Source organism: Drosophila erecta, unplaced genomic scaffold, assembly GCF_003286155.1.
Source record: "Drosophila erecta strain 14021-0224.00,06,07 unplaced genomic scaffold, DereRS2 tig00000000-arrow-pilon, whole genome shotgun sequence".
Taxonomy (NCBI): Eukaryota; Metazoa; Arthropoda; class Insecta; order Diptera; family Drosophilidae; genus Drosophila; species Drosophila erecta.
The window spans coordinates 23,004,392-23,029,155 of NW_020825194.1; the positions used below are offsets into that span (position 1 = coordinate 23,004,392).

The window sequence follows — 24,764 nt, forward strand, 5'->3', positions numbered from 1 at the left end:
TCAGGAACTATAGAAGCTAGAAAGTTGAGATTAGGCATGCAATGTTAATATTATTTATGAAGATATGAAAACTATAAGTTAATTATAGGGTATATCCGATGAATTTGCCGGTTGACAAGGTCCGAAATATTTTACTTCTTTCCCATTGCTAGTCAAGGAATTTAAAATTAGGAAAGGGAATTATTGAATGAAGTATATGCAGTTTCCCAAATTGGTTCACCCTAACGAAAGCTCGCTCACTGTAATGTCAATGTTAAATTTCTAGTTAGCAGTGTCAGTTACTTTTTGGCAGCCCTGGCTGAGCCCTGGAGAGCCAGGGCTGGTAACATCCAAACAGCTGACACGGCGCTGGTTGTAATCCTCCCCAAAAAAACAAACGGAACAAAAGGAACAGAAAAAAACACGAAAAGCTTGTTTCGCTCTTACACACTTCCAGCGTCTTGGCCGCGTCATGAAAATAATAAATGGCATGCGGGGGGTGGTGACGTCGGCAGTGTTGGATGAGCTCATACGAAAGCGAAAAGAAACAAGTTTAGCTTTTTGGAATACGGGCGACCACGATTGCAGCTTCAGTTTCAGTTGAACGCGAAACGCCAGCGACGCCGGACCGCAAGAGAGCGACAGGGAGAGCGAAAGAGCGCCGCGAAAAGAAGAACGAAAATCGAAAAAGTGTGTGACAAAACGAGTGTGCGAGTGTGTGTGTGTGCGTGTTAGAATTTTACTAGCGTTGGTATCAGTATAAGTACAATTCTAAGTAGAATCGTCTTTCTTTTGTCACTAATTGGAACCGAAAAATCGAAAAACAAGCGGATTCAAAGAGCGTGTTACGTGGCTGTCTTTCCAATTGGACAACTGGTCAGCTGAGCTGCTTAAAACAGTTCTAATCGGAGTTTTGACATCTGAAACATTGAAATGCAATGATAATTAAATATTTCCAGGCAAAATCAACAGTGAGGAAACCCAAATTCTAGCGCAAAACAAATTAAAAACCCAAGAGTGGGTTAAAACTCTCGAGCGGCTAAAACAAAATCAATAATTGGCCCTGCGTCCGGCCCTGTACGTGTGTGTGCTTTTGTGTGCGAGTGTGAGTGTGGGTAAGTGTGTGCGTGCGTTTTGTGAGAACGACAATTGGAGCAATGCCTGCTGATTGATAGCAAACCAGAGAACGGGGGCTTACAAACATATAAAGAATCAATTAAGCGAAGAATAAGAAAACCTAATTAAGTGCAATAATTGAGCGATCATGCAGCAACCCGCCACGCCCAGCACGCCCGTTAATAATGCTCCTTCGGCCGCCCCCGTTGCCGCCGCCGCCGCCGCCGCCTCTGCTGCCCCTGCTGCCTCTGCTGCCGCGGGGGCCAGCAGCACCCCCATACGCATAAACAGTGCCAGGCAGCACGGTGCGGCGGGGGGAGGGGATACCCTGGTGCACCCCGCCACCCCGCACTCGCACTCGATGCCCGGAACGCCGCAACAACAACCGCAGTCGAGCAGCGTGCCCACCGGCGGTCACCTACTGCAGCTGCAGGCGCCCCTGCCCTCCGCGGGGGCGGTGACCCCCTCTGGCCTGTCCATGGGCGCATCGAACCAATCGCTGGGCGTCAGTGTGGGCGCCGCCAGCAGCGTCAGCGGAATCAGCATCACGCCGCCAAATAGCGCCGGACTGCGTCAGTCGACAGGTGAGTGGAAGCCCCCTTTACGCGCCCCCCTTTCTCGCTCTCTCTCACTCTCACCCTCTGTCGTTGTCGTGTTCTTCCCTCCCTCTCTCTCTTTCTTTCTCAATGTCATTCATACACACTTTTCGCTTGATCAATTGCAATCGAATCTAATGCAAACGAAACGATTCGCACAGAACAGCACACACTCACACAACTGCGGTCAAAAAAATAGCACAAGCGAAGCCACTCATAAGGAGTTTACTTTGCTGACTAATCAGGAATTGCAGACCTATATAGTTCTTGATAATGTTAATCTGAAGTGTTTAATTCTTTGCAAAATTCGCTTTGCAAGTGAGATTGTAAGCCATAAAACATCTCTCCTGCTTCTTAAGCTCAAACATATATGTATGTATGTATATTTTTCAATAAGCTTTTTTCCAATGTTACTCAAGGTCTAGAATTTTACAATCTTTAATTTTGAGTTTTTCTGGATTATAACGTGATTATCTCTAAATACCTTTAAATAAATAGTGAAAGGCAGAAGTTCAAAATTGTTTGTTCCTCTTACTTCCGTTCGTGAACACTTAAAAAAGAATCAGATTAAATAATGAATAAGATTTTGGAAATTTCTCTTCCAAATCATCAATTCTACATTATAAACAACGAATACTTCAGTTTCGCTAAAATAAAAGATAAAAGAATATAGCGAACTGAAGCAGTCGAGTGTAGATTTTAAGACCTGCTTATCTTATCTAAACATTTATCAAGTCATCCATCAATCACCTATGATAAAAACCTCAATAAAGTCATTAACCCGACTACAGATAGAAGTCCGAAGAGAATAAAACTTAATAATCTAAAAAAAGAATGGCCTATGTATATCTAAGAGCTCTTATTTTGACCGCACTTGTACTTAGCATAGTTTCCGATTGAAGCTTAGAGTTTTGTTTCCGTATGCTGTGTGTTTTGCTTGTTTTGATTTCGCTGCTGCTCACATTTCAAAATTCCAGCTTATTCATCAGCCGCTTGCCGGCTAATCCGTAATCCGTAATCCGTGCCCGTGCCCGTACCCGTACCCGTACCCGTACCCCTCATCCATCCGTAATACCAAGCCATCCATCCCAGGGGCCACGTTGTCGCTCAACACTCGGCTTTTGTTCGTCATTTAGCGCGCTTCCGCTCTGCGGGCCCATTTAGTCATCCATGTGAGATTTGGTCGCTGGCTGGTGTTAATTGACTTGCATGCCAGTGGTCTGAGTGGCTCTATTGTCAAACTCGTTGGGTTGCTAGGCTACTGGTTCCCCGGATATTTCGGGGTGTGTTTATGGTGGCTGTCGGTTTGGATAACTGGCGCCTGCCATTTGCACCTGTGCAGAAGCCCCGGATTCTCGATTTCCGTATGCTTACAGCTGGTTTTTAATGGCTATAGATCGGCTCAGGCTGTGTTCATCTGCCAGTCGCTATTAATTGACAGTGTAATTAGGTTCTTTGTGCGGATTATTCCCGTAATTGAGTTAATAATTGAGTTAATCAATCTTGAGTTAAAAGGCAAACAGTCATTCTCCCGAAGCGCAGTAATCGGATAAGAAAGCCAAGTTGCTCGGGCATTTCTTTTTTATAATTATATAATTCCTTTGAATTTATGAAGCAACACTTGTCAGATAAGAAGCATCCAAGTGCAAATTGCGTCACTGTTATAAAGTCTTTCTAGGCCGAGTTCATTTTTATTTTCTTCCCATACAGATGGCATCACATTCCGTTGACGTTTTTGTATTTATCGCAAAATTGGGATCTAATTAAAACATTTTAATTTTCATTCATTCGTTTCTCTTGTTTTGTTTATACGTAATTCAAGAAAAGACCATATGTGACGTTCATCTGCCAGTCTGTGTACAGTTTTTTACGTTTTTCCAATTGATTGAGATGAGGTCACCGTTTCAGCTGTGAAAATCGGGGCTATTTTTAGTTACTATGATTTTGTTAGTCAGGGATTAAGCGAATTGAATACATTGTTAAATGTGGAGCAAGCAACATGCCAGTTTCCAAGATTGTTTAGAGTTCAAATTTTGTTCCGATAAAGGAAGAGTTTTTCCCGATTATTTTAAATATATTTTCCCGATTATTTTAACGATTAGAAACAGCTAACATTTGCTCAAGTTTTTGATTCCATATTTCATGTGCCTTATTGATTAGCACTCGCATTTTGTTTTCTATCGACCGTTTACGGGAGAAAACTGATAGTTGTGGCTTAGAATGGCCAAGGGGGTTACCTGGTAACGAATGTCGCTGCACGGGATTTTGCACACGCACCATTTGCTTGGATGTCAATGTGGTTTGTTGCTGTTTTATATGGTTGCTTTATGGCGTGCAACTGCCATTAATTTTTTATATGCATGCTGTATTTCTTTATTGCCCAGATACACATACGTACATATATCCATAACTAAACACTACCTCCATACAAATATGACTAGGTTTTAATTAGGGTGGACCTGCATAGAGGTGTGCAAATTCAAGGTCAATGCTTTGAAGCTTATTATTTGCAAGACTAGCATATATTATTATTATTAAAAGAATATAACCATAAGAACTCCTCTTTGATTTGACTAGGTGTGCCACTAGGGTGCCAGTTGAAGTTAAAGGATTTCGAAGTTTATGACTCGCAAAATTGATATTGTACAAATCTAAGCGATAAGAAAACTTTGTGATTCGTATAGAAATAGTTTTTATTGAGCACCATAGATTAAAGGCTCCGCAAGGTCCACTATACTGCACCCTGTACCGTATAGGGTATTCGCTTACTCACTTTTCATCCGAATGCGGCTTTATAATTACCATTGTAGTCGCCTCCTCTTTTGCTATTTATTTTTGCGGCCCCGGGCGGATGGAACAGTCGGCGTGAACAAACAGTACCCGCATGGAAATCTATGCGGAAAACTGCATGTCATAAATGTTCGCAATAGCATACACCTGTCGATACCACCCACCGCCCCTCGGTAACTGTGCCCCAAAGGTGAAAAAAATGGGAAATTGCGTACAAAATAAATAGAAGAAAAATCGATGCATGACTGCATTTTGTGGGATGTCTTTACTTATGGGCCAGTCAGGGATTAGGCGAATTGAATACATTGTTAAATGTGGAGCAAGCAACATGCCAGTTTCCAAGATTGTTTAGAGTTCAAATTTCAATGAAGTCAGTGGATAAATGAATAATATAAAGATTTAGCCTAAAACTAGGCAGCGAAATTTCTGAGGAAGTAGGTCAGTTTTAATTATAAATTCTGATTAACTATTGTATTAAGTTTACTTTTAATGTTGTAGGTTCTAAAAAATCGAAACGAGGATAAGCTTCTCCCAAAGAGAATGCATTTTTCGGCTACATTTTCATAGTTTCAAAAGTGGGCCTTCATGAAGGACGAAAAGGGAGAATGCAGGGTCAGTTGGTGGACTCCACCCCCTTTTTTTCCACTCACCAGCATAGCCGCGTTCTATTTTTGTTTTCGCTGAAAATTGCTGCCCTCTCCAAAAGGTCAAAAGTTAGATACGGAATGCAGAGCACAGATGCAGCTTCCACAGAAAATAATTACTACCGAAATGAAACACTTTAATATAGTTTTTATTCGAAAAGATAAATGGAACAGCATACAGTTTTAAATGCATATTTTTAATTGGCTTTTAAATGTTGTTAAAAAGTGTAAAAAATGTAAATATAAATTTTATATTTTTTTTTTGCGTGTACGTAGGGATTCAGTCGGATAATGCTATTTACATCTGTATTTGCATATTAAACGGGTCACGTGAGTGTGTGCGTTCCTCTGTAAGTGTGAAGGTGTGTCTGTGTTGCGATGAATACTTTATAGCATGCTTTTGGGCAAATTGCCGTGCGATAAATAAAACATTAGATGTAAGCAATGGGTAGATGGTTGAGTGTGTTTCCTTGTCCAAGCCCCCATTGAACTCTCGCACTTCTTGAGTGAAGTTTCTAGTTGAGGTCTCTATACATATTGACCATAAAATATAGTGACCGACCGGACAAGCACACACGCTCACACTAAAAGCCAACTAAATTGTAATTGGATTACGTAAAAAAGAAGCATCGAAATATATTTTGTGGCGGGGTCAACGAGAATGGGGGTCATTTAGAGCGGCGCCATTTCAGCGGCAAAATGACGTCATTTCGGGCCAAGCCCAGTGGGCAACTCAAAACTGCACTTTCTGTGTGTTGCAGGGTCTTGCATCAGCTGGAAACCTTCGGACGAGAATTTACAGAACAACCACACTACACATTTTTTTTTTAAATGTTTATTATTATAAAGCGACGAATCCGTACATGCAGTACTAGTACCATAACATTGCAATTAAACATATAAATAATATAACCAAACTTCTCACTTATCGTGGGAAGACTAACAACAGAGTCTCAAACGTCGAGGGGGTCTTTAAAGCTGTCCAATTGTTTTGGCAAAGCCCTTTCTTTTAAGCCTTCTTAGAGGCCTGGCAGGGAGTAGGCGTCTTGCTAGCATGCTGTGGTGTCTTTTAAGCCTATCACTGTATCTGCTTGTGTGCCTTGAGATCTGTTCTTCCACTGTATGCAGATTAAGGTCCCGATGAAGGGTTGAGCTACGTACATAGTATGGGCAGTTGGTGATGGCACGCATTGCACGATTTTGCAAGACCTCAATGCGTTTATAGTTCGATTTTGCAGCAATACCCCAGATCTGCACTCCATATAGCCAGATCGGGGCTATACAGTGGGCGTATACTGCCCTTTTGGCTCTAAGTGTCATGGTGCTTCTTCTGTTGATCAACCATCGCAGTTGTTGCATTCTCTGACCGCATCTCCGTGCCGCAGCTTTTAAGTGTGGGCCAAAGGTCAACCGTTTGTCAAGGGTGATCCCAAGGTATTTAGCCTGCAGAGGTTGTTCTAGGGTTACGCCATCAAATTGTATGGGTGGTGTGCGCCTAATGAGAGTCTTCAAGGTGAAACAAGGATTGATGGTCTTATGTGGATTTACCTTTAAGTTCCATCTTTTGCACCATGCAGCCAAAGTATTGAGATACTCTTGGAGGCCACGTGCTGCCTCAGTGCAAGAACTGGAGCTGTATAACAGTGCGATATCGTCAGCGTAAGTGGCGAGTAGGGCCTTCCTGGGAGCTTCCATATGGTGCATATTTGGGCAAGGCAAATCCGCGGTAAATATTGAGTAGAGCAGCGGGCCGAGGACGCTGCCCTGCGGAACTCCAGCTCTCATGTAGCAAGGGGTTGAGTAGGTGCTTCTGACCCTGACCATGAACTTCCTATCTTCCAGGTAAGATTTCAGGACTCCATAGTATGGTGCTGGAAGCAGCTTTTTTATTTTGCAGAGTAGGCCGATATGCCAGACTCTGTCAAATGCTTGCTGCATGTCAATAAATACAGCATTGCAGTATTCCAAGTCGTCAAACGCCTGAATAATGTGCTTAACCAGTCTGTGAACCTGCTCCACAGTGCTGTGTCCCTGTCGAAATCCAAACTGGTGATCTGGGAGGATACGGCGCTCCTTAATAAAGTCACCTAGTCTGTTGGCAATCAGCCTTTCCCATATCTTGGATAGCGAAGACAGCAGACTTATGGGCCGATACGATTCCGGATCCTCTTCAGGTTTCCCAGGCTTATGTATCATGAGAATTGCTGCCATTTTCCACTGCTTTGGGAAGGACTGCACCCTAAATATAGCATTAAATATTTTCGCCATGTATAGGATGGCTCGGAGAGGTAGCGCTTTTAACGTGGCATTACAGACATTGTCGATGCCAGGAGTCTTCTTTATTGGCATTGATTTAATGACTTCGGCAATTTCCTCAACCCTGATTGGTTTAATTGGTAGCGACATTTGTAGGGGTATCTCTAGGCTGTCAAGCGTCTCTCGATTCTGCTCCATTGTAGCGAATTGGTAATGGGTGAACCTAGTCTCCAAATGATTTGCAAAGGAATTGGCCTGTTCCTCCTCGTTTTTAGCAAGTTCACCTCCCGGGCATCTAATGGGTACCTGTCTGAACGGTTGTCTTTTGAGGGATTTGGTGGACTTCCAGAGTGAATACCCAGCATCCACCGTATAGTCCATAGAAGCCAGCTTCTGCTCAAAAAAGATACTTCGAAGGTCTCTTACCACATTTCGTAGTTGTTTTGCAGCACGGTTCCATAAGATGCGGTCCCAGGGATCTTGAGATCGGATTGCTCGCCTTCTGAGTCTCCTTTTCTGTGTCAGGAGCTCTCTAGCCTCTCTTGTTAGGGATATTCCATAGGGGGTGCCTGTCCGAGGAACAGAAGGCGTAGATGCAGTCGCAGCCCTGTGAATACTTTGCGTAAGGTGATCAACAGCCATTTCAATTTCTTCACCAGAATTTAGCGTGATGTTCAACGGGATCATGCTCTCCAGTTGTTGACTAAAAGCGAGCGGGTCAGTGTGCTTGTTGACTAATCGTGGACTTGGATTCACATGGGTACTATCTGTCACAATACTGATGATCAAAGGCAAGTGATCGGAGTCCAGATCCCAACTTTGTGTTATACTTGTTAGGGAATCTGGTATACCATGATGCACCGCGAAGTCAATGCAGGAAGGCGTATGACTGGGTACATAAGGATACCTGGTTGGCGAGCCAGTTGCAAGTATCTTAGCTCCAGTGATAGAGATGGCTTCCGCTAGCTCACGCCCACGGGGTGAATTGTAGGTGTCGCCCCAAAGCCAGTGTCGGGCGTTCCAGTCGCCACCAATCATATACCGTTGGCCGCAAGAGCGTATTGTGTCAGTAAATTGTCTTTCGTCGATACTAACACTGGGAGGACAGTAAATGGCGCCGAACTGCACGTCACCCAGTCCTGTAGCTACTTTTACTGTAGACATTTGTATGCTGCGTGTCTCTATGACCCTTTGCGGGAAATGGCGAAGAGTTGTCCTAACGAACACGGCTGCTCCACCAACGCTATTATTATTTTGCGATGGCCTAAATGCTGGATAGAAAGCATAACCATATATCTTAACAGTATCCCCTCTTTTAATTCTAAGTTCCGTCACAAGAAGAATGTCCACGCTATTATTGTGCGCGTAAAGCTCAATATCTTTAGCTTTTCTTGAAATGCCGTTGGCATTCCAAATAAGAATCTTTAGTGGATTCATTGTGGGTGTGGAGCGTTGTTAGTAAGCTGGTAGGTATGTTCATTCCCAGCTCCTTGCTTTAACATGGTGGTTATTTCAAATACCATTCTTTCGAGTTTTTCAAGTCGTTGATTGGTTTGATTTCTGTGATGTTGCTGATCTTGTTGCTGCTGTTGCAACCACATAATAAACTGATGTTGTTGTTGTTGTTGCATTTGCTGCTGCCATTCTTGGAACTGTTGTTGTTGCTGTTGTAACAATGCTTGGACGTCAAGTGAATTATTTTGCTGAGTGTTCAGTCGTTGTTGCTGCGATAACTGTTGCGTTTGTAAGTTAAATAAACGTCGCTGAGCTGGTCCATCCTTGGAGGGAGTTGTATTAGAGTATTCTTTTGCTACTGTGGCATAGGATACTTTTGTATTTACCCCAGGGCCTATAGATGGTTGATGCTGTACCATATTTTGGTGTTGTTGTGTTGGTTGCTGATGTTCAGTTGACTGGTTGGTACTCTTACGGCGATTAATCTGCACGGAAGGAAACTGTTGCTGATCTCTATGGTTGAACCCATGATTCTGCCTATTTAAGTGATTCGCCTTCTTCGCAGGCCCCATAGATCTGCGGAGAAGCTCCTGGTACTTATGGCAACCTTTATAACTAGCCATGTGATCGTGAGAACAGTGATAGCATGTGGGCAGAGCATCTACAGGACGTGTACATTGTGTGGTTTGGTGATTTTCACCACACCTGGCACAATTTGGATGTCTGCGGCAGTATTTAGCTGTATGGCCATACTCCTGGCAGCGTCGACATTGTGCAATTTCACTAGACTTTCGCATCCTTTCGATCCGTATTTTCTGTCGGCAAAGGGTCTTCACGTGATAAATTTCATTAATATTAGGGCAGGGCTTAATGTTAATGAAAAAAATATTGAGTTTTTCATCTTTATTAACCCTTGAACGAGGGTTGTGAATGTGAAGTACTTCATAGCCTAAACATTTCAGATCGGCCGTTATATCTTTGTTTTGTGTGCTGTGATGTAAGTCCCTTACTACAATTCTGTGTGCTTTTTCTGTCAGCATTTGGTAAGTGTGAAACTGCATACCAATTTCATCCATATAGCTAACAATTTTTCTGTAAGTGTCACTGTCTTTGGGAAATATTCTGACTGTTTCCCCTTGGTTAGCTTTGACTACGACGTTATCCAGACTTGCCTTTTCTTGTATGAGCTCAAATAGGTCATTTAAGTTGCTAATATTAACAACAATTTGGGGTGGTTTTTTAAAATCTTTGAGTTGATTGTTGGCGTTAGATGTTTCCTGGGATTTATTGGCAGTATTGTTTTCTGCAGATTGAAATTCGTCCATGCGGGCACTAGCATCCTCGGCATCCTCAGACATCATGTCTTCCCCGTTTTCTTCATTAGTAATGATGTCCGTGTCGAGAATAGCAAACCTGTTACTAGAGCTTGCCTTCTGGTTAATTGTGGGGACCAAGTGCAGGCCCTGGGTACTGCTCACTCTTTTCGGTTTAAGGATGGGGGACAGTGGCTTTGCATTTTTTCTCTTGCCTGCTTTCCGATTTTGATCATCCAGTAATCTTCTGGCAGCACCGCTTAGATTTTTTGCTGCAATGTCGGGGCTGGTCAATTGGGAACATTCTTGGTTTGCTACACTTGAACCAGAACAGATGCTGCTCATTGTGGGATTTGCCATTGTGTATATGGTGCTGCTACTGGCACTAGAAAATGTCACTGTTGTTGTGGTGGGACTGCTTTGAGACTTATTGCATGTAATGCGTTGAATTTCTGATCGGCACTCGTCTCTAATCTTACTAGGTAATTTTCCAGCTATTGAGAACATTTTTTCATGATCAATCTGCTTCTTTATAAGCTGAGAGTCATCGAAACTGTTTTCATTCATTGTTTTTATATTGTCTTAATATTCAGCAAATAATTTGCGGGCCCAAATGTCCGGAACAGAGCATAAACAGTTCGGTTTTACTGATAAGCAAAGTTTGTTTACCTCTTGTGCAGTTCTGCGCGGGGTGAGGTAGATGACTTGCCCGAAGGGCAGAAAGCACCGTTTGAATGCACTTCACCTGATGCACTTTTTGTTTTTGTCAAACTGCCGACACCGCTCAAAGCAGCGCCCAAATAAATGATTTGTGCTATTTTGAGCACAAAAGGGAATGCACCGATAAGCAAAAAATAAATCACTTTTGCATGCGCGCGACACAACCGATCTCTTTGACTGCCAGAGTAGGAATCAACCACACTACACAAAAATGTATTTCATTACAACACAAAAGGTTTCGCTGTGACTCAAACATTATCAGTAACTTTGGTGTTTAGCGCTATGACCTTTTATTTTTGTTTATTTGCTTTGTAAATTGATAAATAAAATATTCGTTATTGTCGAGGTGTCTATTTGCCTACTTAAACAGTTATTGTAAGATGTAATTAAGATATATTTATGCAATTTTATTTAATGAAATCGAAAAGATTTGGAATTATGCATTATTTATTATTATTTCGCGTTATTTATTCAATTTAATTTAATGAAATCGAAAAGATTTGGAATTATCATAAGCGCTACTTACCTAATTTCTCAGCATGCAGGGTTACTATGTGGGAAACGACTTTGGCGTTGAACCCTGAACTATAGGAAACAACGAGGGCGTGTTCTAATTGCGTAAATTGATTGCCTGCAAGGCGTTGGCGCTTTATTTTAAATCAATCAGGGCACAGTATTGTCTCGGCCATCCATCGCCATCGCCATCGCCATCGCCATCCCGTCCTATCCGCATCTGCATCGCCATCGCAATCTTAATTACCGCCAGCCAGGCCGGCGCCTCCTTGGCGCTTGAGCTCCAGCTGCGTGCCGAGCTACCATGTCCGATAGCAGACAATTGATGAGCGGCCATAATTAAGGCCGTAATGGTAATGGATGGGCTGGGGGCGTTGTCTCGAGTCTCCCTTACGCCTGATTGGATCGAGGGGCTCAGACTTGGTCCGGCCAAGGATTGAGCGCTCTAAACTGTGATAAACTGAGCTAGAGGCAATCGAGGTCAATATGGAAGGTCTATTAAGTGTTTTGATAACTTTGATTTAAAGCAGGCTTATCGCTTATCTGGGTCATTGATCTCCTTATGGCCCGAATTCCCAACGGCTTATTCAGAAATAGGCATTAACTTTAGGCATAATAATAGATGATTTTCGTTTAGAAACTATGTATGTATTTATATGTATGTCACACTCTGATTCTTCAATGGATTTGTGTTTTTAGTTTGTTGTCCCAATGTCAATCTGTGTGTTTCGTGTCCCAAAGTTTTCCGTCTTCAGTTTTACAATTAATCGTTGTCTATGTGTCGTGCGTAAACGTAAAACTGTCTGTACCAGTGACCTAAGATCTATAAGCGCTTAACCTATTATATATACCGATATACCAATATACATATTGCTCGCTTTCTCTTTCTCCCCGTATGTATGTGTGAGCTGCAAACTGCTCCTCAGTATTCGATTTCAAATTCAAACGGCGACCTTCGCTAAAAGTGCTCATGACCAAACTTCCGTCCACGGACAGTTTGAGCAACAGTCCGGCGCCATCATCGCCAGGTGAAGTTCCAAAAAAAAAATTTAATTTCCAGCACAGTCAAAAAGTAGACCGATACTCTCATTTCAATCCGTCATTCATCAACTCTTAGTTTCCTTTATACTTTAGTTATCTCTTCAACTATCATCCATCGCTTTAATTTGGAAATCATCAATTAGTTATCGCCAAACTTAGCGGCAGGTTTTCATCTTTGCCATCAAGGCTAAACCCATTTTCCCTGATTTTCGTCTCATATTTAGCTTTGCCTTTTTAAAATTCTGTTCGCATGTTAGTAATTATATTCACGAACTGAGATCTGATCAACTATTGGGTTATACAACATCCGCCGCATTTTAGCATCCATCATCAGAAATAAAAATATTTTAAATAAGCGGGTCGGCACGATCCTAAGACCCATCTACCCATCCTCGGCTTGGAATTTTAAGTTCTATCTATGTATTAGTTATACAATCAGCACGTCCGTAATGCTCATGGCTATCACCTGATCTTCCCGCATACCAATAGAACCTGGCTAAAAGCGAACTTCTATGCATTTCCGTATGGCAGAGTTCCGTTTCGCCACGAGTACCCCACCCAAGAAAACCCCTTGCCAACCCAGCCATGCGTTCCGATTTTGGTGTGACGCACTTCGGCTTTTATTTTTGTTTAGAGCTTTTGTTGCGCTTTTTGCTATTGTTTTTGGCGCATTATTATCAAACAATTTTGCGATTGCTCGGCGCGAGAGTATGATTAATAATGCTTAAAGTGTCCCACCACTCAACTTCTGCCCCATGTGGATAAATGCTTTCATGGCAATCATATCTTATCACCCCAAAGTTATAACGTTCATAACAGTTTTACAACCTGAAAGTTGTGCTATATGTACATGGAAAAAACCCTAATCGGTTTGCTAATAATAAAATGGTCAAGGATTGCTCCCATGAGCTTTTAGAAAATCGATTGTGTCATCCATGTGGTGCCTGATCCTTTGGACCCGAGTTATGACAAATCATTTCCCTCCCGGCTAACGTTCTCACCTTATCTATGGAACTCCTCATGGCTGATAAGATCCACAGACATGTTCTGATTTCAGTGATGAGTAATAGTCAATACTTAGATATCAGCTCTGCACACCTGGCCGTATGGGGGATCCTTTTCTTTTCATGACCCCCAAATATTCAACAGGTTGTAGGCATTTCTAGCTATGCTAGAAAAGCTTATCTGAGTGACATAATTATGATATATTTTGCAGGTGTTTCAGAGGGCTTTGCCACATTTATTCATTGTCAACAGAGCCTTGTCAAACAGTAAGTCACAGAAAATAGGTCGTAAGTCTCCGGAATTATCTTTACTGGTTCCGAAAATGTTTTATAACTTTCTGGAATTGGGCTAAATTTTGGTCTATGGCTTTTATCGTGTAAATGATGTCATGCGGAGTTTAATCCCATTTATAAGACTATATGATACAGCTAGGTTGCATATCTCGATTCAAATGGGTTCTATTACATTACAAAATCGAATATAATAATATTGATCACGACATTGAAAGCTATTCTGCTCTGCATTCAACCATGGAAGCTCCGCATTGGGATAGGTTAAGATGATCTTATCGCGGGGAAGCTCAAATAATCCGCCTTACAGGGGGTCTAGCACTTTCAAGATCTTGATGGTGAGATCATAAAGCAGTTAGACTCGCTAATAGCCTCATACACAGTGGTCGTCGGCAGCGGCTGCCTCTCTCTCGTATGGATATATAAGATATATGTATAAGATATATATGATTTGGCTCTCCAAACGCAGTCGGCGTTGATATCGTTATCTGGGCAGAAAAAGCACACACAGTGTCTATATAGCTACGCATGAGTGTGGCGAACTGGCTGCTGCCGCTGGCAGAAGCGGCGACTGCGATGATCCTCTCATTTGAGATATTTTGGCTTGGCAAACATCGTCTATATCTATCTGTTTTGTCAAAAATATATGACGAAAGCCAGATAATTGCTGTAGTGGGGCCGTAGTGGGCTGGTGGGCTGTTGGGCCTCTGCCGCTGCGCTGCCCTGCTACTTTTGTCATTTTCCGCTGGCGCTTTTGTTGTGTTAGTGCTTTGTGTGCGTGTTTGTGCGCGTTTCGAGCGGCAGACTCAATATATCTCAATCAGTCGGCGAGCGGCCAGCGGACGAGCGGCAGGCGGAAAATTGAACAAAAAACTAGACAAAATATAAATAAAAAGTAAAATAAACCAAGCAGAGGTCGGCGTCTCTGAATCGGTTCTCGCAACTCGCATCACGCATACGCCATGTAGTGCCGACTTGTGAAACGTGAACGTGAATGGGCGAAACACAACAAAATATGCAAAAATAAATAGAAACACAATTTGGAAATACAGTGTGGAGCGGTGTCGCCTGGTCATGAATCTCCTACAAAGCAAGTGACAATATTTAAGCCAAGTGTTCGCAGGGAATTGTAATTAATTCCTCGAGTTTTTCTCGCTCATGTGTGGTTTTGCATACTAAGAGACTGTCTTTTTTCGGAGGCCTTTATTTATAGCCGAGCAATAAAAATAATTAATAAGAATGCGAAAGACGCGAGGGCAGCGGTCGTTGCGATGATTAAAGTGCAAGTGCGAGATACTTGACAATGCCAGAGAGTTCTCGAGACCCCAAGACCTCAAGACCTCAAACACAGAGAGCATCTTTTCCCCGATGAGGTTGTACCGAGTGTGTGTGCGGCTCTGTATCTTGCTAAATAAAATAAAACATATTTGTAAAATAAATAAACCGCTGCCCCTTGGGCATCGCACCTTGAGACATTGTGCGCGGTTTTCCTCTCTGGTTCTAGTTCATTATGCTTCGTACTTTTCGCGCTTTTCCATGTTGTTGCGCCTTATGTTTGGTCTCGTTTTTTGGATTGGTAGATAGGCGATGAAATAGTTTCCAAAAACAATAGAAATCTACTACTTCATTGCTAGATCGATTAGATACTTCTCGGAATTCAGAGCTCAAATCATCATGTTTGCTACAAGCATCGTACACACACAACTCCAATGATACTTGGATCCTAACCAGAAAACAAAACTATGATCTTTCGTATTACAGGAATCGCCAATTGGGCCTCTGACAATCGGGATGGCAATCTGGCAGATAAGGCAAGTAATCTATAATATGTAATACCGCACCAAACTATATAAATGAATTTTGAGTCGTTAAATCGTGTCGTCTGTGTACGAAATCTGGGTTATTTATGGGGAGGGCACAGTGATAAGAGTTGCTACGCTTCGTTGTTGTCTAATTTAGTTATAATCGATTGGCTGGCGGTGTGATAAATAGTAAGAAATATACATATGCCTGGGTTCCGGCGCAGGCCACGTGTCGAATTCTGGCAAAAAGGTGACACATTTTTTACTTTTATCCAGTAGCTAAGCAAATTATAAATGCTAATTAGATTAACAATGCGTTTCGGATTTCACCTTCGAAAACTTAAAGCCTAATGGCAATTCTAGCCGAACTTTTGACGCAAGCGCATGCTAAATTGGCCGAAAAGCGAACAATATTATTACGAAATAGGGCAATGCATTTGAAGTATATGAATATATTTCACTGCTGCATGGCGACAAAGGTTCTGGCTGGCATATATATTCATATTGTGATTCATATTTGGGTTTAATTTAAAACACTTTACCGTTCTCCAGTCCGCTGCTGATGCCGCCAAACTCAACAGGAAGGAATCCTACAAGGCACAGAGGAAGAACTACAGGCGGGAGAAGAAGCGAGTGGCCAGTGAGCTGATGAACTCCCTGCAAGATCCTGCGGTTATAGTGCTGGCCGACTGGCTAAAGGTGAGCCTAACAAGTATGGTATCCCATTTGCATTTAGTAATTTCAATGTTATTTAGGTTCGTGGCACTCTGAAGTCCTGGACGAAACTGTGGTGCGTTCTGAAGCCCGGCCTGCTGCTCATTTACAAGAGCCAAAAGACCAAGAGCAGCCACTGGGTGGGCACGGTGATGCTCACCTCCTGCCAGGTGATCGAGCGCCCGAGCAAGAAGGATGGCTTCTGCTTCAAGCTCTTCCATCCCCTGGAGCAGTCCATTTGGGCGCCGCGAGGTCCCGACAAGGAAACCATTGGTAAAAAGATGTTTAATGATTGGTTCCATAGTTCCACGGGGCAACCAGAATTGGTTTTCTGAATTCTCTGACTTTGGCTAACAGTTTTCGAAATATATTAGCTTTAATTTATGAAAGTATAAATGGTATATATAACTGATGTCATTTTGTGATATTAAAGTTAAAATTTCCATTTACGTAATGCCTGTGTGATAATGAAAATGATGAAACCGCATCTCCTTAAGGCTATTACTAATTTCGTGCTTCTTTAAGGTGCCGTGGTCCAGCCGTTGCCAACCGCTTACCTGATCTTCCGAGCTCCCAGCCAGGCGGCCGGCAAATGCTGGATGGATGCCCTGGAGCTGTCCCTGAGATGTTCGGCGCTCCTGTTGCGGTCCAACAGCAGTACGGGAACTGCTCCAACGTCCAGCTACATGGGCGAGCCCCTGCCCGTCTCCCATGAGACGCAGTGGTCGGAGGCGGACTACGAGAAGCACTTCAACGATCACGGTAAGTGGGCGCAGTTCCTGGCACTGCCATCGGCCGAGGTGGACACTTCGCGCTCCGACACCAGCCTGTCCGCCCCGCGGACACCCACTCCACTGCTGCAGCAGCTGTACAGCAGTGCCGTTAGCAACTGGGAGCGCACCAAGCGTCTGCCGCGTTTCGGCCACCAATCGGAGCAGCGAAAGACCTCGTACAGCGATGCCTCCAGTGCGGAGCAGGGCATGGGTGTCGGACTGAGCATGCTTCAGCGCAAGCGGCGCCACTTGAGCCCCATGAGCAAGTCCATGTCCCTGGGAGCTACTCTGTGCAACAGCAGCTCCAGCGAGGATGAGGACGAGGGCTATAACCACAGCCAGACGGGCTTGCGTCCTGTGAGCGCTCCGCCCGATTGTCTAATGATGCCGCGCTTTCGTCTGAACGTGAAGGGTGAAAACGCCCCCTCTTTGCTGTTGTTTAGTTTAGATGTTCATCGTTGGGGGAAGCATATTAGAAGACTATTTGTATTTTGAGTGATTCTTACGGATCCAAACAGATCCAAGTTTTACGCTTATATATTTTTTTTATTGACAACTTTGTAAAACCTAGTGAGTCAGTCATTAACAATGCAAATGGTACATTTACTGACACGAACAAGAATCAGTTACTGTTAATCTTGATTTTTATAAGCATTTTCATGCCATTTGAATAGTTTGTAATTGCTATAGGCAATGTTTATTTCCAAGACTTCCAATTTGTTTCCCCCACCAAGCTAGCTAGTTATCATCAGAGATTATACACACATAGTAGCAGTGGAATTAATGGTTCAAAATTTGTGTTTTGTATAATCACCGCCTGGCATAGGGACCCAATTTCCCAACACTTTTCTTCGATTTGATCTATGGTTACTTATGGTTAATCCTAGCGCTAAATACCCCTTACAGTATTCTGCTTTTGTGCCCGTGCGACAGGTGGCAAATGATCACCTGATTTTCGCCAGATTCAGGCTGCTAGAGAAATGTCGGTGATTTATTTTCCCCTGTTCCTACAATCCCGTCTCACCTGCTTGAATGTCTTTCCAGATTTGGACGCAGACAGCCAGAATGAAGCACCCAATGCCGTCATGTCTGGTCTGGAGTCGGAATCCGAATCGGATCCGGCAGAGCCGGCGCAGGAGGATGGCGTCGAGCAGCAGTGTGTGGAGACCTCGTATGCGCCCTTCACTGAGGAGGAGTTTGGCGAGGTGGGCTAGCAAGTTCTTTTCATTAATTAATCTTCTAATCAATAACTATTTTTAGCAAGGGGAGCAGGTAGAGGAGTTGGCAGAGGAGAACAAGAGCCTAATTTGGTGCATTGTCAAGCAGGTGCGACCGGGGATGGATTTGAGCAAGGTAGTACTACCCACATTTATCCTGGAGCCCCGCTCATTCCTGGACAAGTTATCCGACTCGTATTACCATGCGGACTTGCTCTCTAAGTGCGTGTGCCAAGTTTACTCATAAGATCAACGCTATATCAGCTACTAATCATTTTTCGATCGCAGGGCCGTCCAGGAGGATGACGCCTTCACACGCATGAAACTAGTAGTGCAATGGTACCTGTCAAGCTTTTACAAGAAGCCCAAGGGCCTGAAGAAGCCCTACAATCCGATTCTGGGGGAGAGGTTCCGGTGCTATTGGCAGCATCCCAGTGGCAGCCGAACCTTTTACATTGCAGAGCAGGTGTCGCATCATCCGCCCGTGTCGGCATTCTACGTGACGAACCGCGAGGACGGCTTCAGCATCACCTGCTCCATCCTGGCGAAATCGAAGTTCTACGGCAACAGCACTTCGGCGGTGCTTGAGGGCGCTGCCACAATGACGTTGCTGCCGCGCGGTGAGTGCTACACGGCCACAACGCCGTACGCCCACTGCAAGGGCATCCTGATGGGCACGCTCTCCATGGAGCTGGGTGGCAAGATCAACATCGAGTGTGAGAACACCGGTTACAGGACGGAGCTGGAATTCAAGCTGAAGCCGTTCCTCGGAGGAGCGGACGCCACCAATGTGGTAGTCGGCAAGATCAAGCTGGGCAAGGAAACGCTGGCCACCATCAATGGTCATTGGGACAAGGAGTGTCGCGTAAAGGACTCCAAGACGGGAGAGGAAACGGTATTGTTCAAGGTGGATGCAGAGACACGTTCCAAGCGTCTCACCCGGTACATGGTGCCGCTGGACTTACAAGAGGACAACGAATCACAGCGCCTGTGGCAGCGCGTCTCCGAAGCGATTGCCCGTGAGGATCAGGTTGCTGCCACAGAGGAGAAGACCGTACTGGAGGAGCGCCAGCGAGCCGATGCCAAGGAACGGGTCAGCTCCGACTCTGTCCATATGCCCGACCTCTTCGAGCTGGACAGCTACGGTCAATGGCTGTACAAGTACGCCGATCTGCGCCCCTGGGACTCGCGCAACGATGTCCGCCAGTACGAGTGCCAGTTCAAGGTGCTGACCCAGACGCGTCACAAGTCCGTGCCCATTGTCCATGGGGTCGAGATGATTCACCCCCTGCGCAGCTCCATCGAGACATTATCTCGCACCAAAAGACAATCGCCAGCCGGACAGCCCTTACAGCCGGGCGGCTCCGTGGTGCCCAAGGCCAAGAATAAGAGCTTGGTGCTGGCGCCGCGCGACACCAACTCGGACTCCAGTCAGTCGCCGCAGGGAGCGGTCAAGCGCAGCTCCTCCAGCGCCATTAAGCAGTGAGTGGATAGTAAACCGAAACTTTGCTAAAAATTTTATTTTTAATTGTCCGTTTCCGTAGACTTGCTTTGGCCGTGGACCAGGTGAACCGGGTGCTGGAGCTGCACACCCGGCAGCTGAACGAGATCAGTCAGCGCCTGGAGCGCATGCAGTACTCGCCCCCGCCTAGTAACATGAGTGCGCATTCGGTTAATTTATTGGGCGGCGGCGTGTCGCAGTCGACGGTGATCAAGTCGCTAATCTACGCTCTGATCGGGCTAACCTTCAGCCTGATCCTGCGCTGGCTGTTTAAGTAGATTGGCGAAGTCGTTGTTGGTGTCATTCGTTTAGGATTAAGAAAAGTTTTGGTCAACCTAGAGATCCCACATATATATATATATATATATTCATACACACCCTAGAGTACAGACAACGTATATACTTTATTGAATTGTACATTTGGTCCTACTCAAATGCCTTCGCACGCTGCCAGAAGATTTAAACCCGACCGAGGCGCGTGGCCAGAACATTCGTTGTAAGAAAGTCTAATCACGAACTATGTCTAGGTTTAAGTGTTTGCCGTATGTAAGTCCCAGCAATCCAAGTCTCTCCCGCAGACAAAGTCCATGTGCAAATCTCTTCCCCTTTAGCCCCGGAAATTCTTTTCGCAAGATAAAACGTCTGGGTAGGTTAGGATGTCGGAGATATACATTAATATCAAAATATACACATACGTACGAGTAGATGCACCAGATTTCGTAAAAATTCCAATTTAAACGATGCTACTATAAAGCTAGTTCGCTTTTCCTTTCCTTCGATAGACAGTTAATATTAAATCACACGATTTAGGGTGAACGATGAACGAACAATGCTCGAGAGGCTCTCTGCCCCATAAAGCACCACTTATACACAGTGCAACATACCTTAGAGATTTAATGCGAAGAGTGCTTATAGTAATTACTTTTAGTGTCTCTTATACACGAACTGTTTTTCCTCTTCCCAATACCTGCATACTTAGAATTTAATAAATTCCCCATTTCAAATCAAATCAGACGTGTTTTTGCTTCTGGGCATAGTGGTAAATTAAAGTTGTGAAAATTGGGAAAATTAAATGATTGCTGCTAAAAATTGCGTTTATCAATATTCTTATCAGTTTAATAAGAACTATAGTTACAGTTTCTGTTTTGCATGTTTTATTGTTGTTTTAGCTCTTCGCTTCGCTTACATTTACAAGTAGTTTATATATATTCATATATATACTATATATTCTCTACAACATTTACGATCGATCTGTATCAATTCAATTATAGCTGGTTTTATTCGTTTTACTTTTTTCTCCTCATCGATTCACTTAATTTAGGGACTCTTGTCTCTCTGTTTTCTAAGATTTTGTTCTATAAGCAACCCGGTTTTCATTCTTTCGTTCATTAAATGTATTATTGATTATTTATGCGATCGCCTTTGCTCCGCGTGTCGTCATGTGAGTAGAAGATGCTGCTAAATATGCGCTAAGAGTACACTTATATATAGTTGCTGTTTTCAATTTCCGTTCGGTTCGGTTCGGTTGCGATGACGCTTTATGTAGGTTTAGAGCGGGCGGGATTACACATAGTATAGCAATAACTAGTTTTACTTTTAATTAATTTACTTTACTTTGCTGGCGGGCTTAACATTTAACACGACGAGAAAAGCTGAGCGAAGCCGATACTCGGAACTAATTGGTAGGGATCGGGGGACTGGGGGCATGGGTGACAACAGTTGCGGAGGAGGAGAGCTGTAGTGTGGATCGATTTGATTTCTAAAGAAGCTTCGGTGCTAAAGAAATCTTAATAGCTCTACCATTTGGCCTTTAAACAAATTTCATAACTTGAATTGTACCAGTTGTAAACAATCCTTTTTAAGTAAGATGCTCCTTGTGAAGGAAATATAAAAGTTACTAATTATGCGAGTGCTAAGAATACAGTCATAAAAGGTTATTGCGCAAAGTAGGTCACATCCAAATTTATTGTAGTCATTTTGCTTGCTATTTAAAAACAGCAACCCAACTTAAGAGGATATCAATGTTTCATTTACAAAGCTTTGGAAAGCTAGAAATTGATGGATATTAAAAGAAAATAAAAAGTTTTAGACTAAATGGCGTTGAAGTGCCTTAAGATACCTTTAACACACCGACTCAAATCGAACCATCTTACGATAGTATAGAGTTTAGGCTTAAACACCCTGTATCATATCAAGTGTGGCTTATGCCAATACGGCTAGCCTTAATTTACAATTGGACACGCATGTGGATCAGCTCTCTACGATATAGTTACATTCAATTGCGCTCTGCACAGCAGGTAAATAACACTTTCGAGTATATATTCAAATATAGTATTCATGTAATCGTATTCGTATGCCGTATATGCGATCTATAAGTGTACGTGCTATGTGGCATGCATATTGCACTATTCCTCAATGGCTGCTTGACTGGCTGGCTGGCTGCGGACCTGGATCGCGTTGCGATCTGGATCTGAAGTGGGTCTAGATGGTGTGCACCCGCAGGTGGTTTTGCAGCGTGCTCTTTTGCCGGAACTGTTTGGGGCAGAAGGAACAGTTGTAGGGCTTTTCGCCGGTATGGATCTTCATGTGGTTGTTGAGCGTGGCCACCTGCCGGAAGTTGACCTCGCAGATCTTGCACTTGTACGGCTTCTCTCCGGTGTGCGTCTTGATGTGATTCACCAAGGTGCTCTGCTGCGAGAAGAACCGCTGGCAGACGCTGCAGCCGAACGGTCGATCCGGATTGTCGCCCTTCAGCATGTTGATGGTGCCCACCACGGTCATCCGGCCCGACGGCGAACCGCCCGCCTGGAAATGCTCCACCTTGGTGTTGGCCGCCGCCGTGGCCACTACCGAGCTGACAGTGGTGCTGCCGTCGAGGAAATGCAGTAGCGGATGGTGGTCCAGCTGGATGATGTTCGCCGTGCTGCCGTGCAGGTTGTTCGGCAACAGCCCACTGGTCAGCTGTTGAGTCCCGGGTGCCAGAGGAGCGGGCATTGAGTGATCCACTGCAGGTTGGCGGTACGGAGTTGGATTGTTGGATGGTTTGTCGAAGTTAGCATGCGTACAAGATTTAAATAAAAGCTTCGTTAGGGAAGAGCGTTAATAATCAATGCACACAGTGATAACAGAAAGCGGCTCATTGGTAGGGCGAACACACAAGCGGCTCACCTGTGGCTGTGACGGCGCCTCCGCCGCCTCCTGCTCCACCGGCGCCTCCAGGCGCGATCTGATGCGTGTGCGTCTTGAGGTGGTTGGTAAGGGTGCTCTGCTGGCGGAACTGCATGTGGCAGTAGGAACACGTGTACGGCTTGTCGCCCGTGTGGATCTTCTTGTGGTTGGCCAGTGTCGCCAGCTGGCTAAAGGACTTGTCGCACGTTTCGCATTTGTACGGCTTAGGATCGATGTGGGTTCGCTCGTGGTTGTGCAGCGTGCTCAGCTGCGGAAAGCGACGCTTGCAAACGCTGCACTGGTACGGCTTCACCAGCTCCTCGGCCGCCGGCGAGCTGTAGCTGCCGGAGTACAAGGTCTTTGAGATTTGGACGCGCTGATGCTGCTGTTGGTAGGCCTGGTGCATCTGGGACTTCCGGTGTTTTCCGCTGCCAGTCTGCGGCTGATAGTTCAACAGGGAAGTTGGCGTGCTGGACTCCGCCGCTGTTATCCGGAACCGATGCGAGAAATGAAATGAAGTCATAAGGTCTATTGGGGCGATGCGATCACACACTCACCCTTGTGCGTCTTGATGTGATTGATCAAGGTGCTCTGCTGGCGAAAGTCCTTGGCGCAGATGTTGCAGGTGAACGGCTTCTCTCCGGTGTGGATTTTCACGTGGTTGGTCAGCGTCGAGATCTGGCGGAAGGCCTTGTCACAGTGTTTGCACTTGTAGGGCCGTTCGTCCGTGTGGATCTTCATGTGGTTGCGTAACGTGGTCAGCTGCCGGAACTTGTTCTTGCACACGTGGCACTGTTTCTTCTTGCGCGGATCGTCTACCACCACCTCCTCCTCGCTAATGACGCTCTGCACCTCCTGTTTCATGGGCGAAATGGGCGTGTGGCTGCCCCCGCCTCCACCGACACTGTTCGCTGTGGTGGTGGATATGTCCAGCAAATGGACCAGCGGGTGCTGTGGATGGAGCATGGCTTGGTGGGTGGGATGCTGGATGGCCTGCACGGCTGTAAGTTGGTGCAGGGCAAAGGGACTCTGTTGCAGGCTGGCCAAGGTGGTTGGCTGCTGCTGTCCCGAATTGGGACCAGGTCCAGATCCACCATTGCTCCCTCCTCCACCGCCGCCTCCTCCTCCGCCGCCACCGCCATGAGAGGCTGGCAGTTGGTAGTGCTGATAGTTGGCCATGGCTGCCGTTGCTGCTGTCGCATGGTTCAGATGCATGATATTCGAGAGATATGATCCTAGCGCGGATCTACAGTCTGCCCATCGGCGGCGTTACACAATGGCGGCCACCGACGACCCTTGGCCATTCCCCGCCCCCGCAGTTGCTCCCACTGCAGCTCCCTTTGGGGCCTTATTTGATTTGTTATTTCAGCCGTCTGGTTTGCACTTCTGTGTACTTTTGCTGGGCTGCTGCTTCTTCTTCTTCTCTTCTTCCACACGCTGCTTACGCTTCCACGTAGTGATTGGGGGTGCTCAATCCGCTGCCACTTTGTCGCGCACTACCCAACGATCAGTTCTAACCGTTTTCGCTCGGCTTCGGGCCGCTTTCTCCGCCGTTTCTGCAGTTTTTCCAGGCCACGCTCTTTTTGTATCCGTATCCTTATCAAAACAAAAATGACTGGCGTGGTTTTCCAGGGCTGAGCGAACGGGCAGAGCTGCACCCCCGCCGCACATCGAGTAATCGACCATCGGTAATCCAGGGCTGGTGGCGCTGAGGGGCCTATCACTGGGTGGGTCGATAACAGCTATCGATTATTTTGGGTAGTCAGTGCTGGCAGTTCAGCTGAGTTGCGCCTTAAGGTTGGTTATTATACAAATATCAACAACAGCGTCCTGCTATTATACCTACACACGATTAAAAAACAGCAATGTAT

At 44.9% G+C, this 24,764-nt stretch overlaps 2 protein-coding genes across 12 annotated transcripts; one reads left to right on the plus strand and one right to left on the minus strand.

Annotated features, from left to right (window-relative positions):
• The first annotated feature begins 293 nt into the window (after positions 1 to 293).
• LOC6553776 (oxysterol-binding protein-related protein 8) lies at positions 294 to 20,734 on the plus strand. 10 transcript variants are annotated; one of them, XM_026976124.1, is made up of 11 exons: positions 294 to 703; positions 939 to 1,679; positions 12,309 to 12,410; positions 15,480 to 15,529; positions 16,073 to 16,219; positions 16,276 to 16,507; positions 16,760 to 16,996; positions 18,052 to 18,212; positions 18,268 to 18,446; positions 18,513 to 19,706; positions 19,769 to 20,734. In XM_026976124.1, exons 2-11 carry the CDS (start codon positions 1,244 to 1,246, stop codon positions 20,001 to 20,003), a joined length of 2,973 nt encoding a protein of 990 aa, XP_026831925.1. In that variant the 5' UTR covers positions 294 to 703; positions 939 to 1,243; the 3' UTR covers positions 20,004 to 20,734. The 10 variants fall into 10 exon arrangements, with proteins under 10 accessions (XP_026831925.1, XP_026831924.1, XP_026831928.1 ...); XM_026976123.1 differs by having other exon boundaries at positions 294 to 669; XM_026976125.1 differs by having other exon boundaries at positions 660 to 730.
• Positions 20,735 to 20,866: 132 nt separating this feature from the next.
• LOC6553775 (zinc finger protein 501) lies at positions 20,867 to 24,605 on the minus strand. Of its 2 annotated transcripts, none has more exons than XM_001979406.3 (3): positions 23,451 to 24,605; positions 22,894 to 23,376; positions 20,867 to 22,730 (listed from the first exon to the last, which is right to left on the minus strand). In XM_001979406.3, exons 1-3 carry the CDS (start codon positions 24,106 to 24,108, stop codon positions 22,207 to 22,209), a joined length of 1,665 nt encoding a protein of 554 aa, XP_001979442.1. In that variant the 5' UTR covers positions 24,109 to 24,605; the 3' UTR covers positions 20,867 to 22,206. The 2 variants fall into 2 exon arrangements, with proteins under 2 accessions (XP_001979442.1, XP_015009670.1); XM_015154184.2 differs by having other exon boundaries at positions 20,867 to 22,806.
• Positions 24,606 to 24,764: the final 159 nt, after the last annotated feature.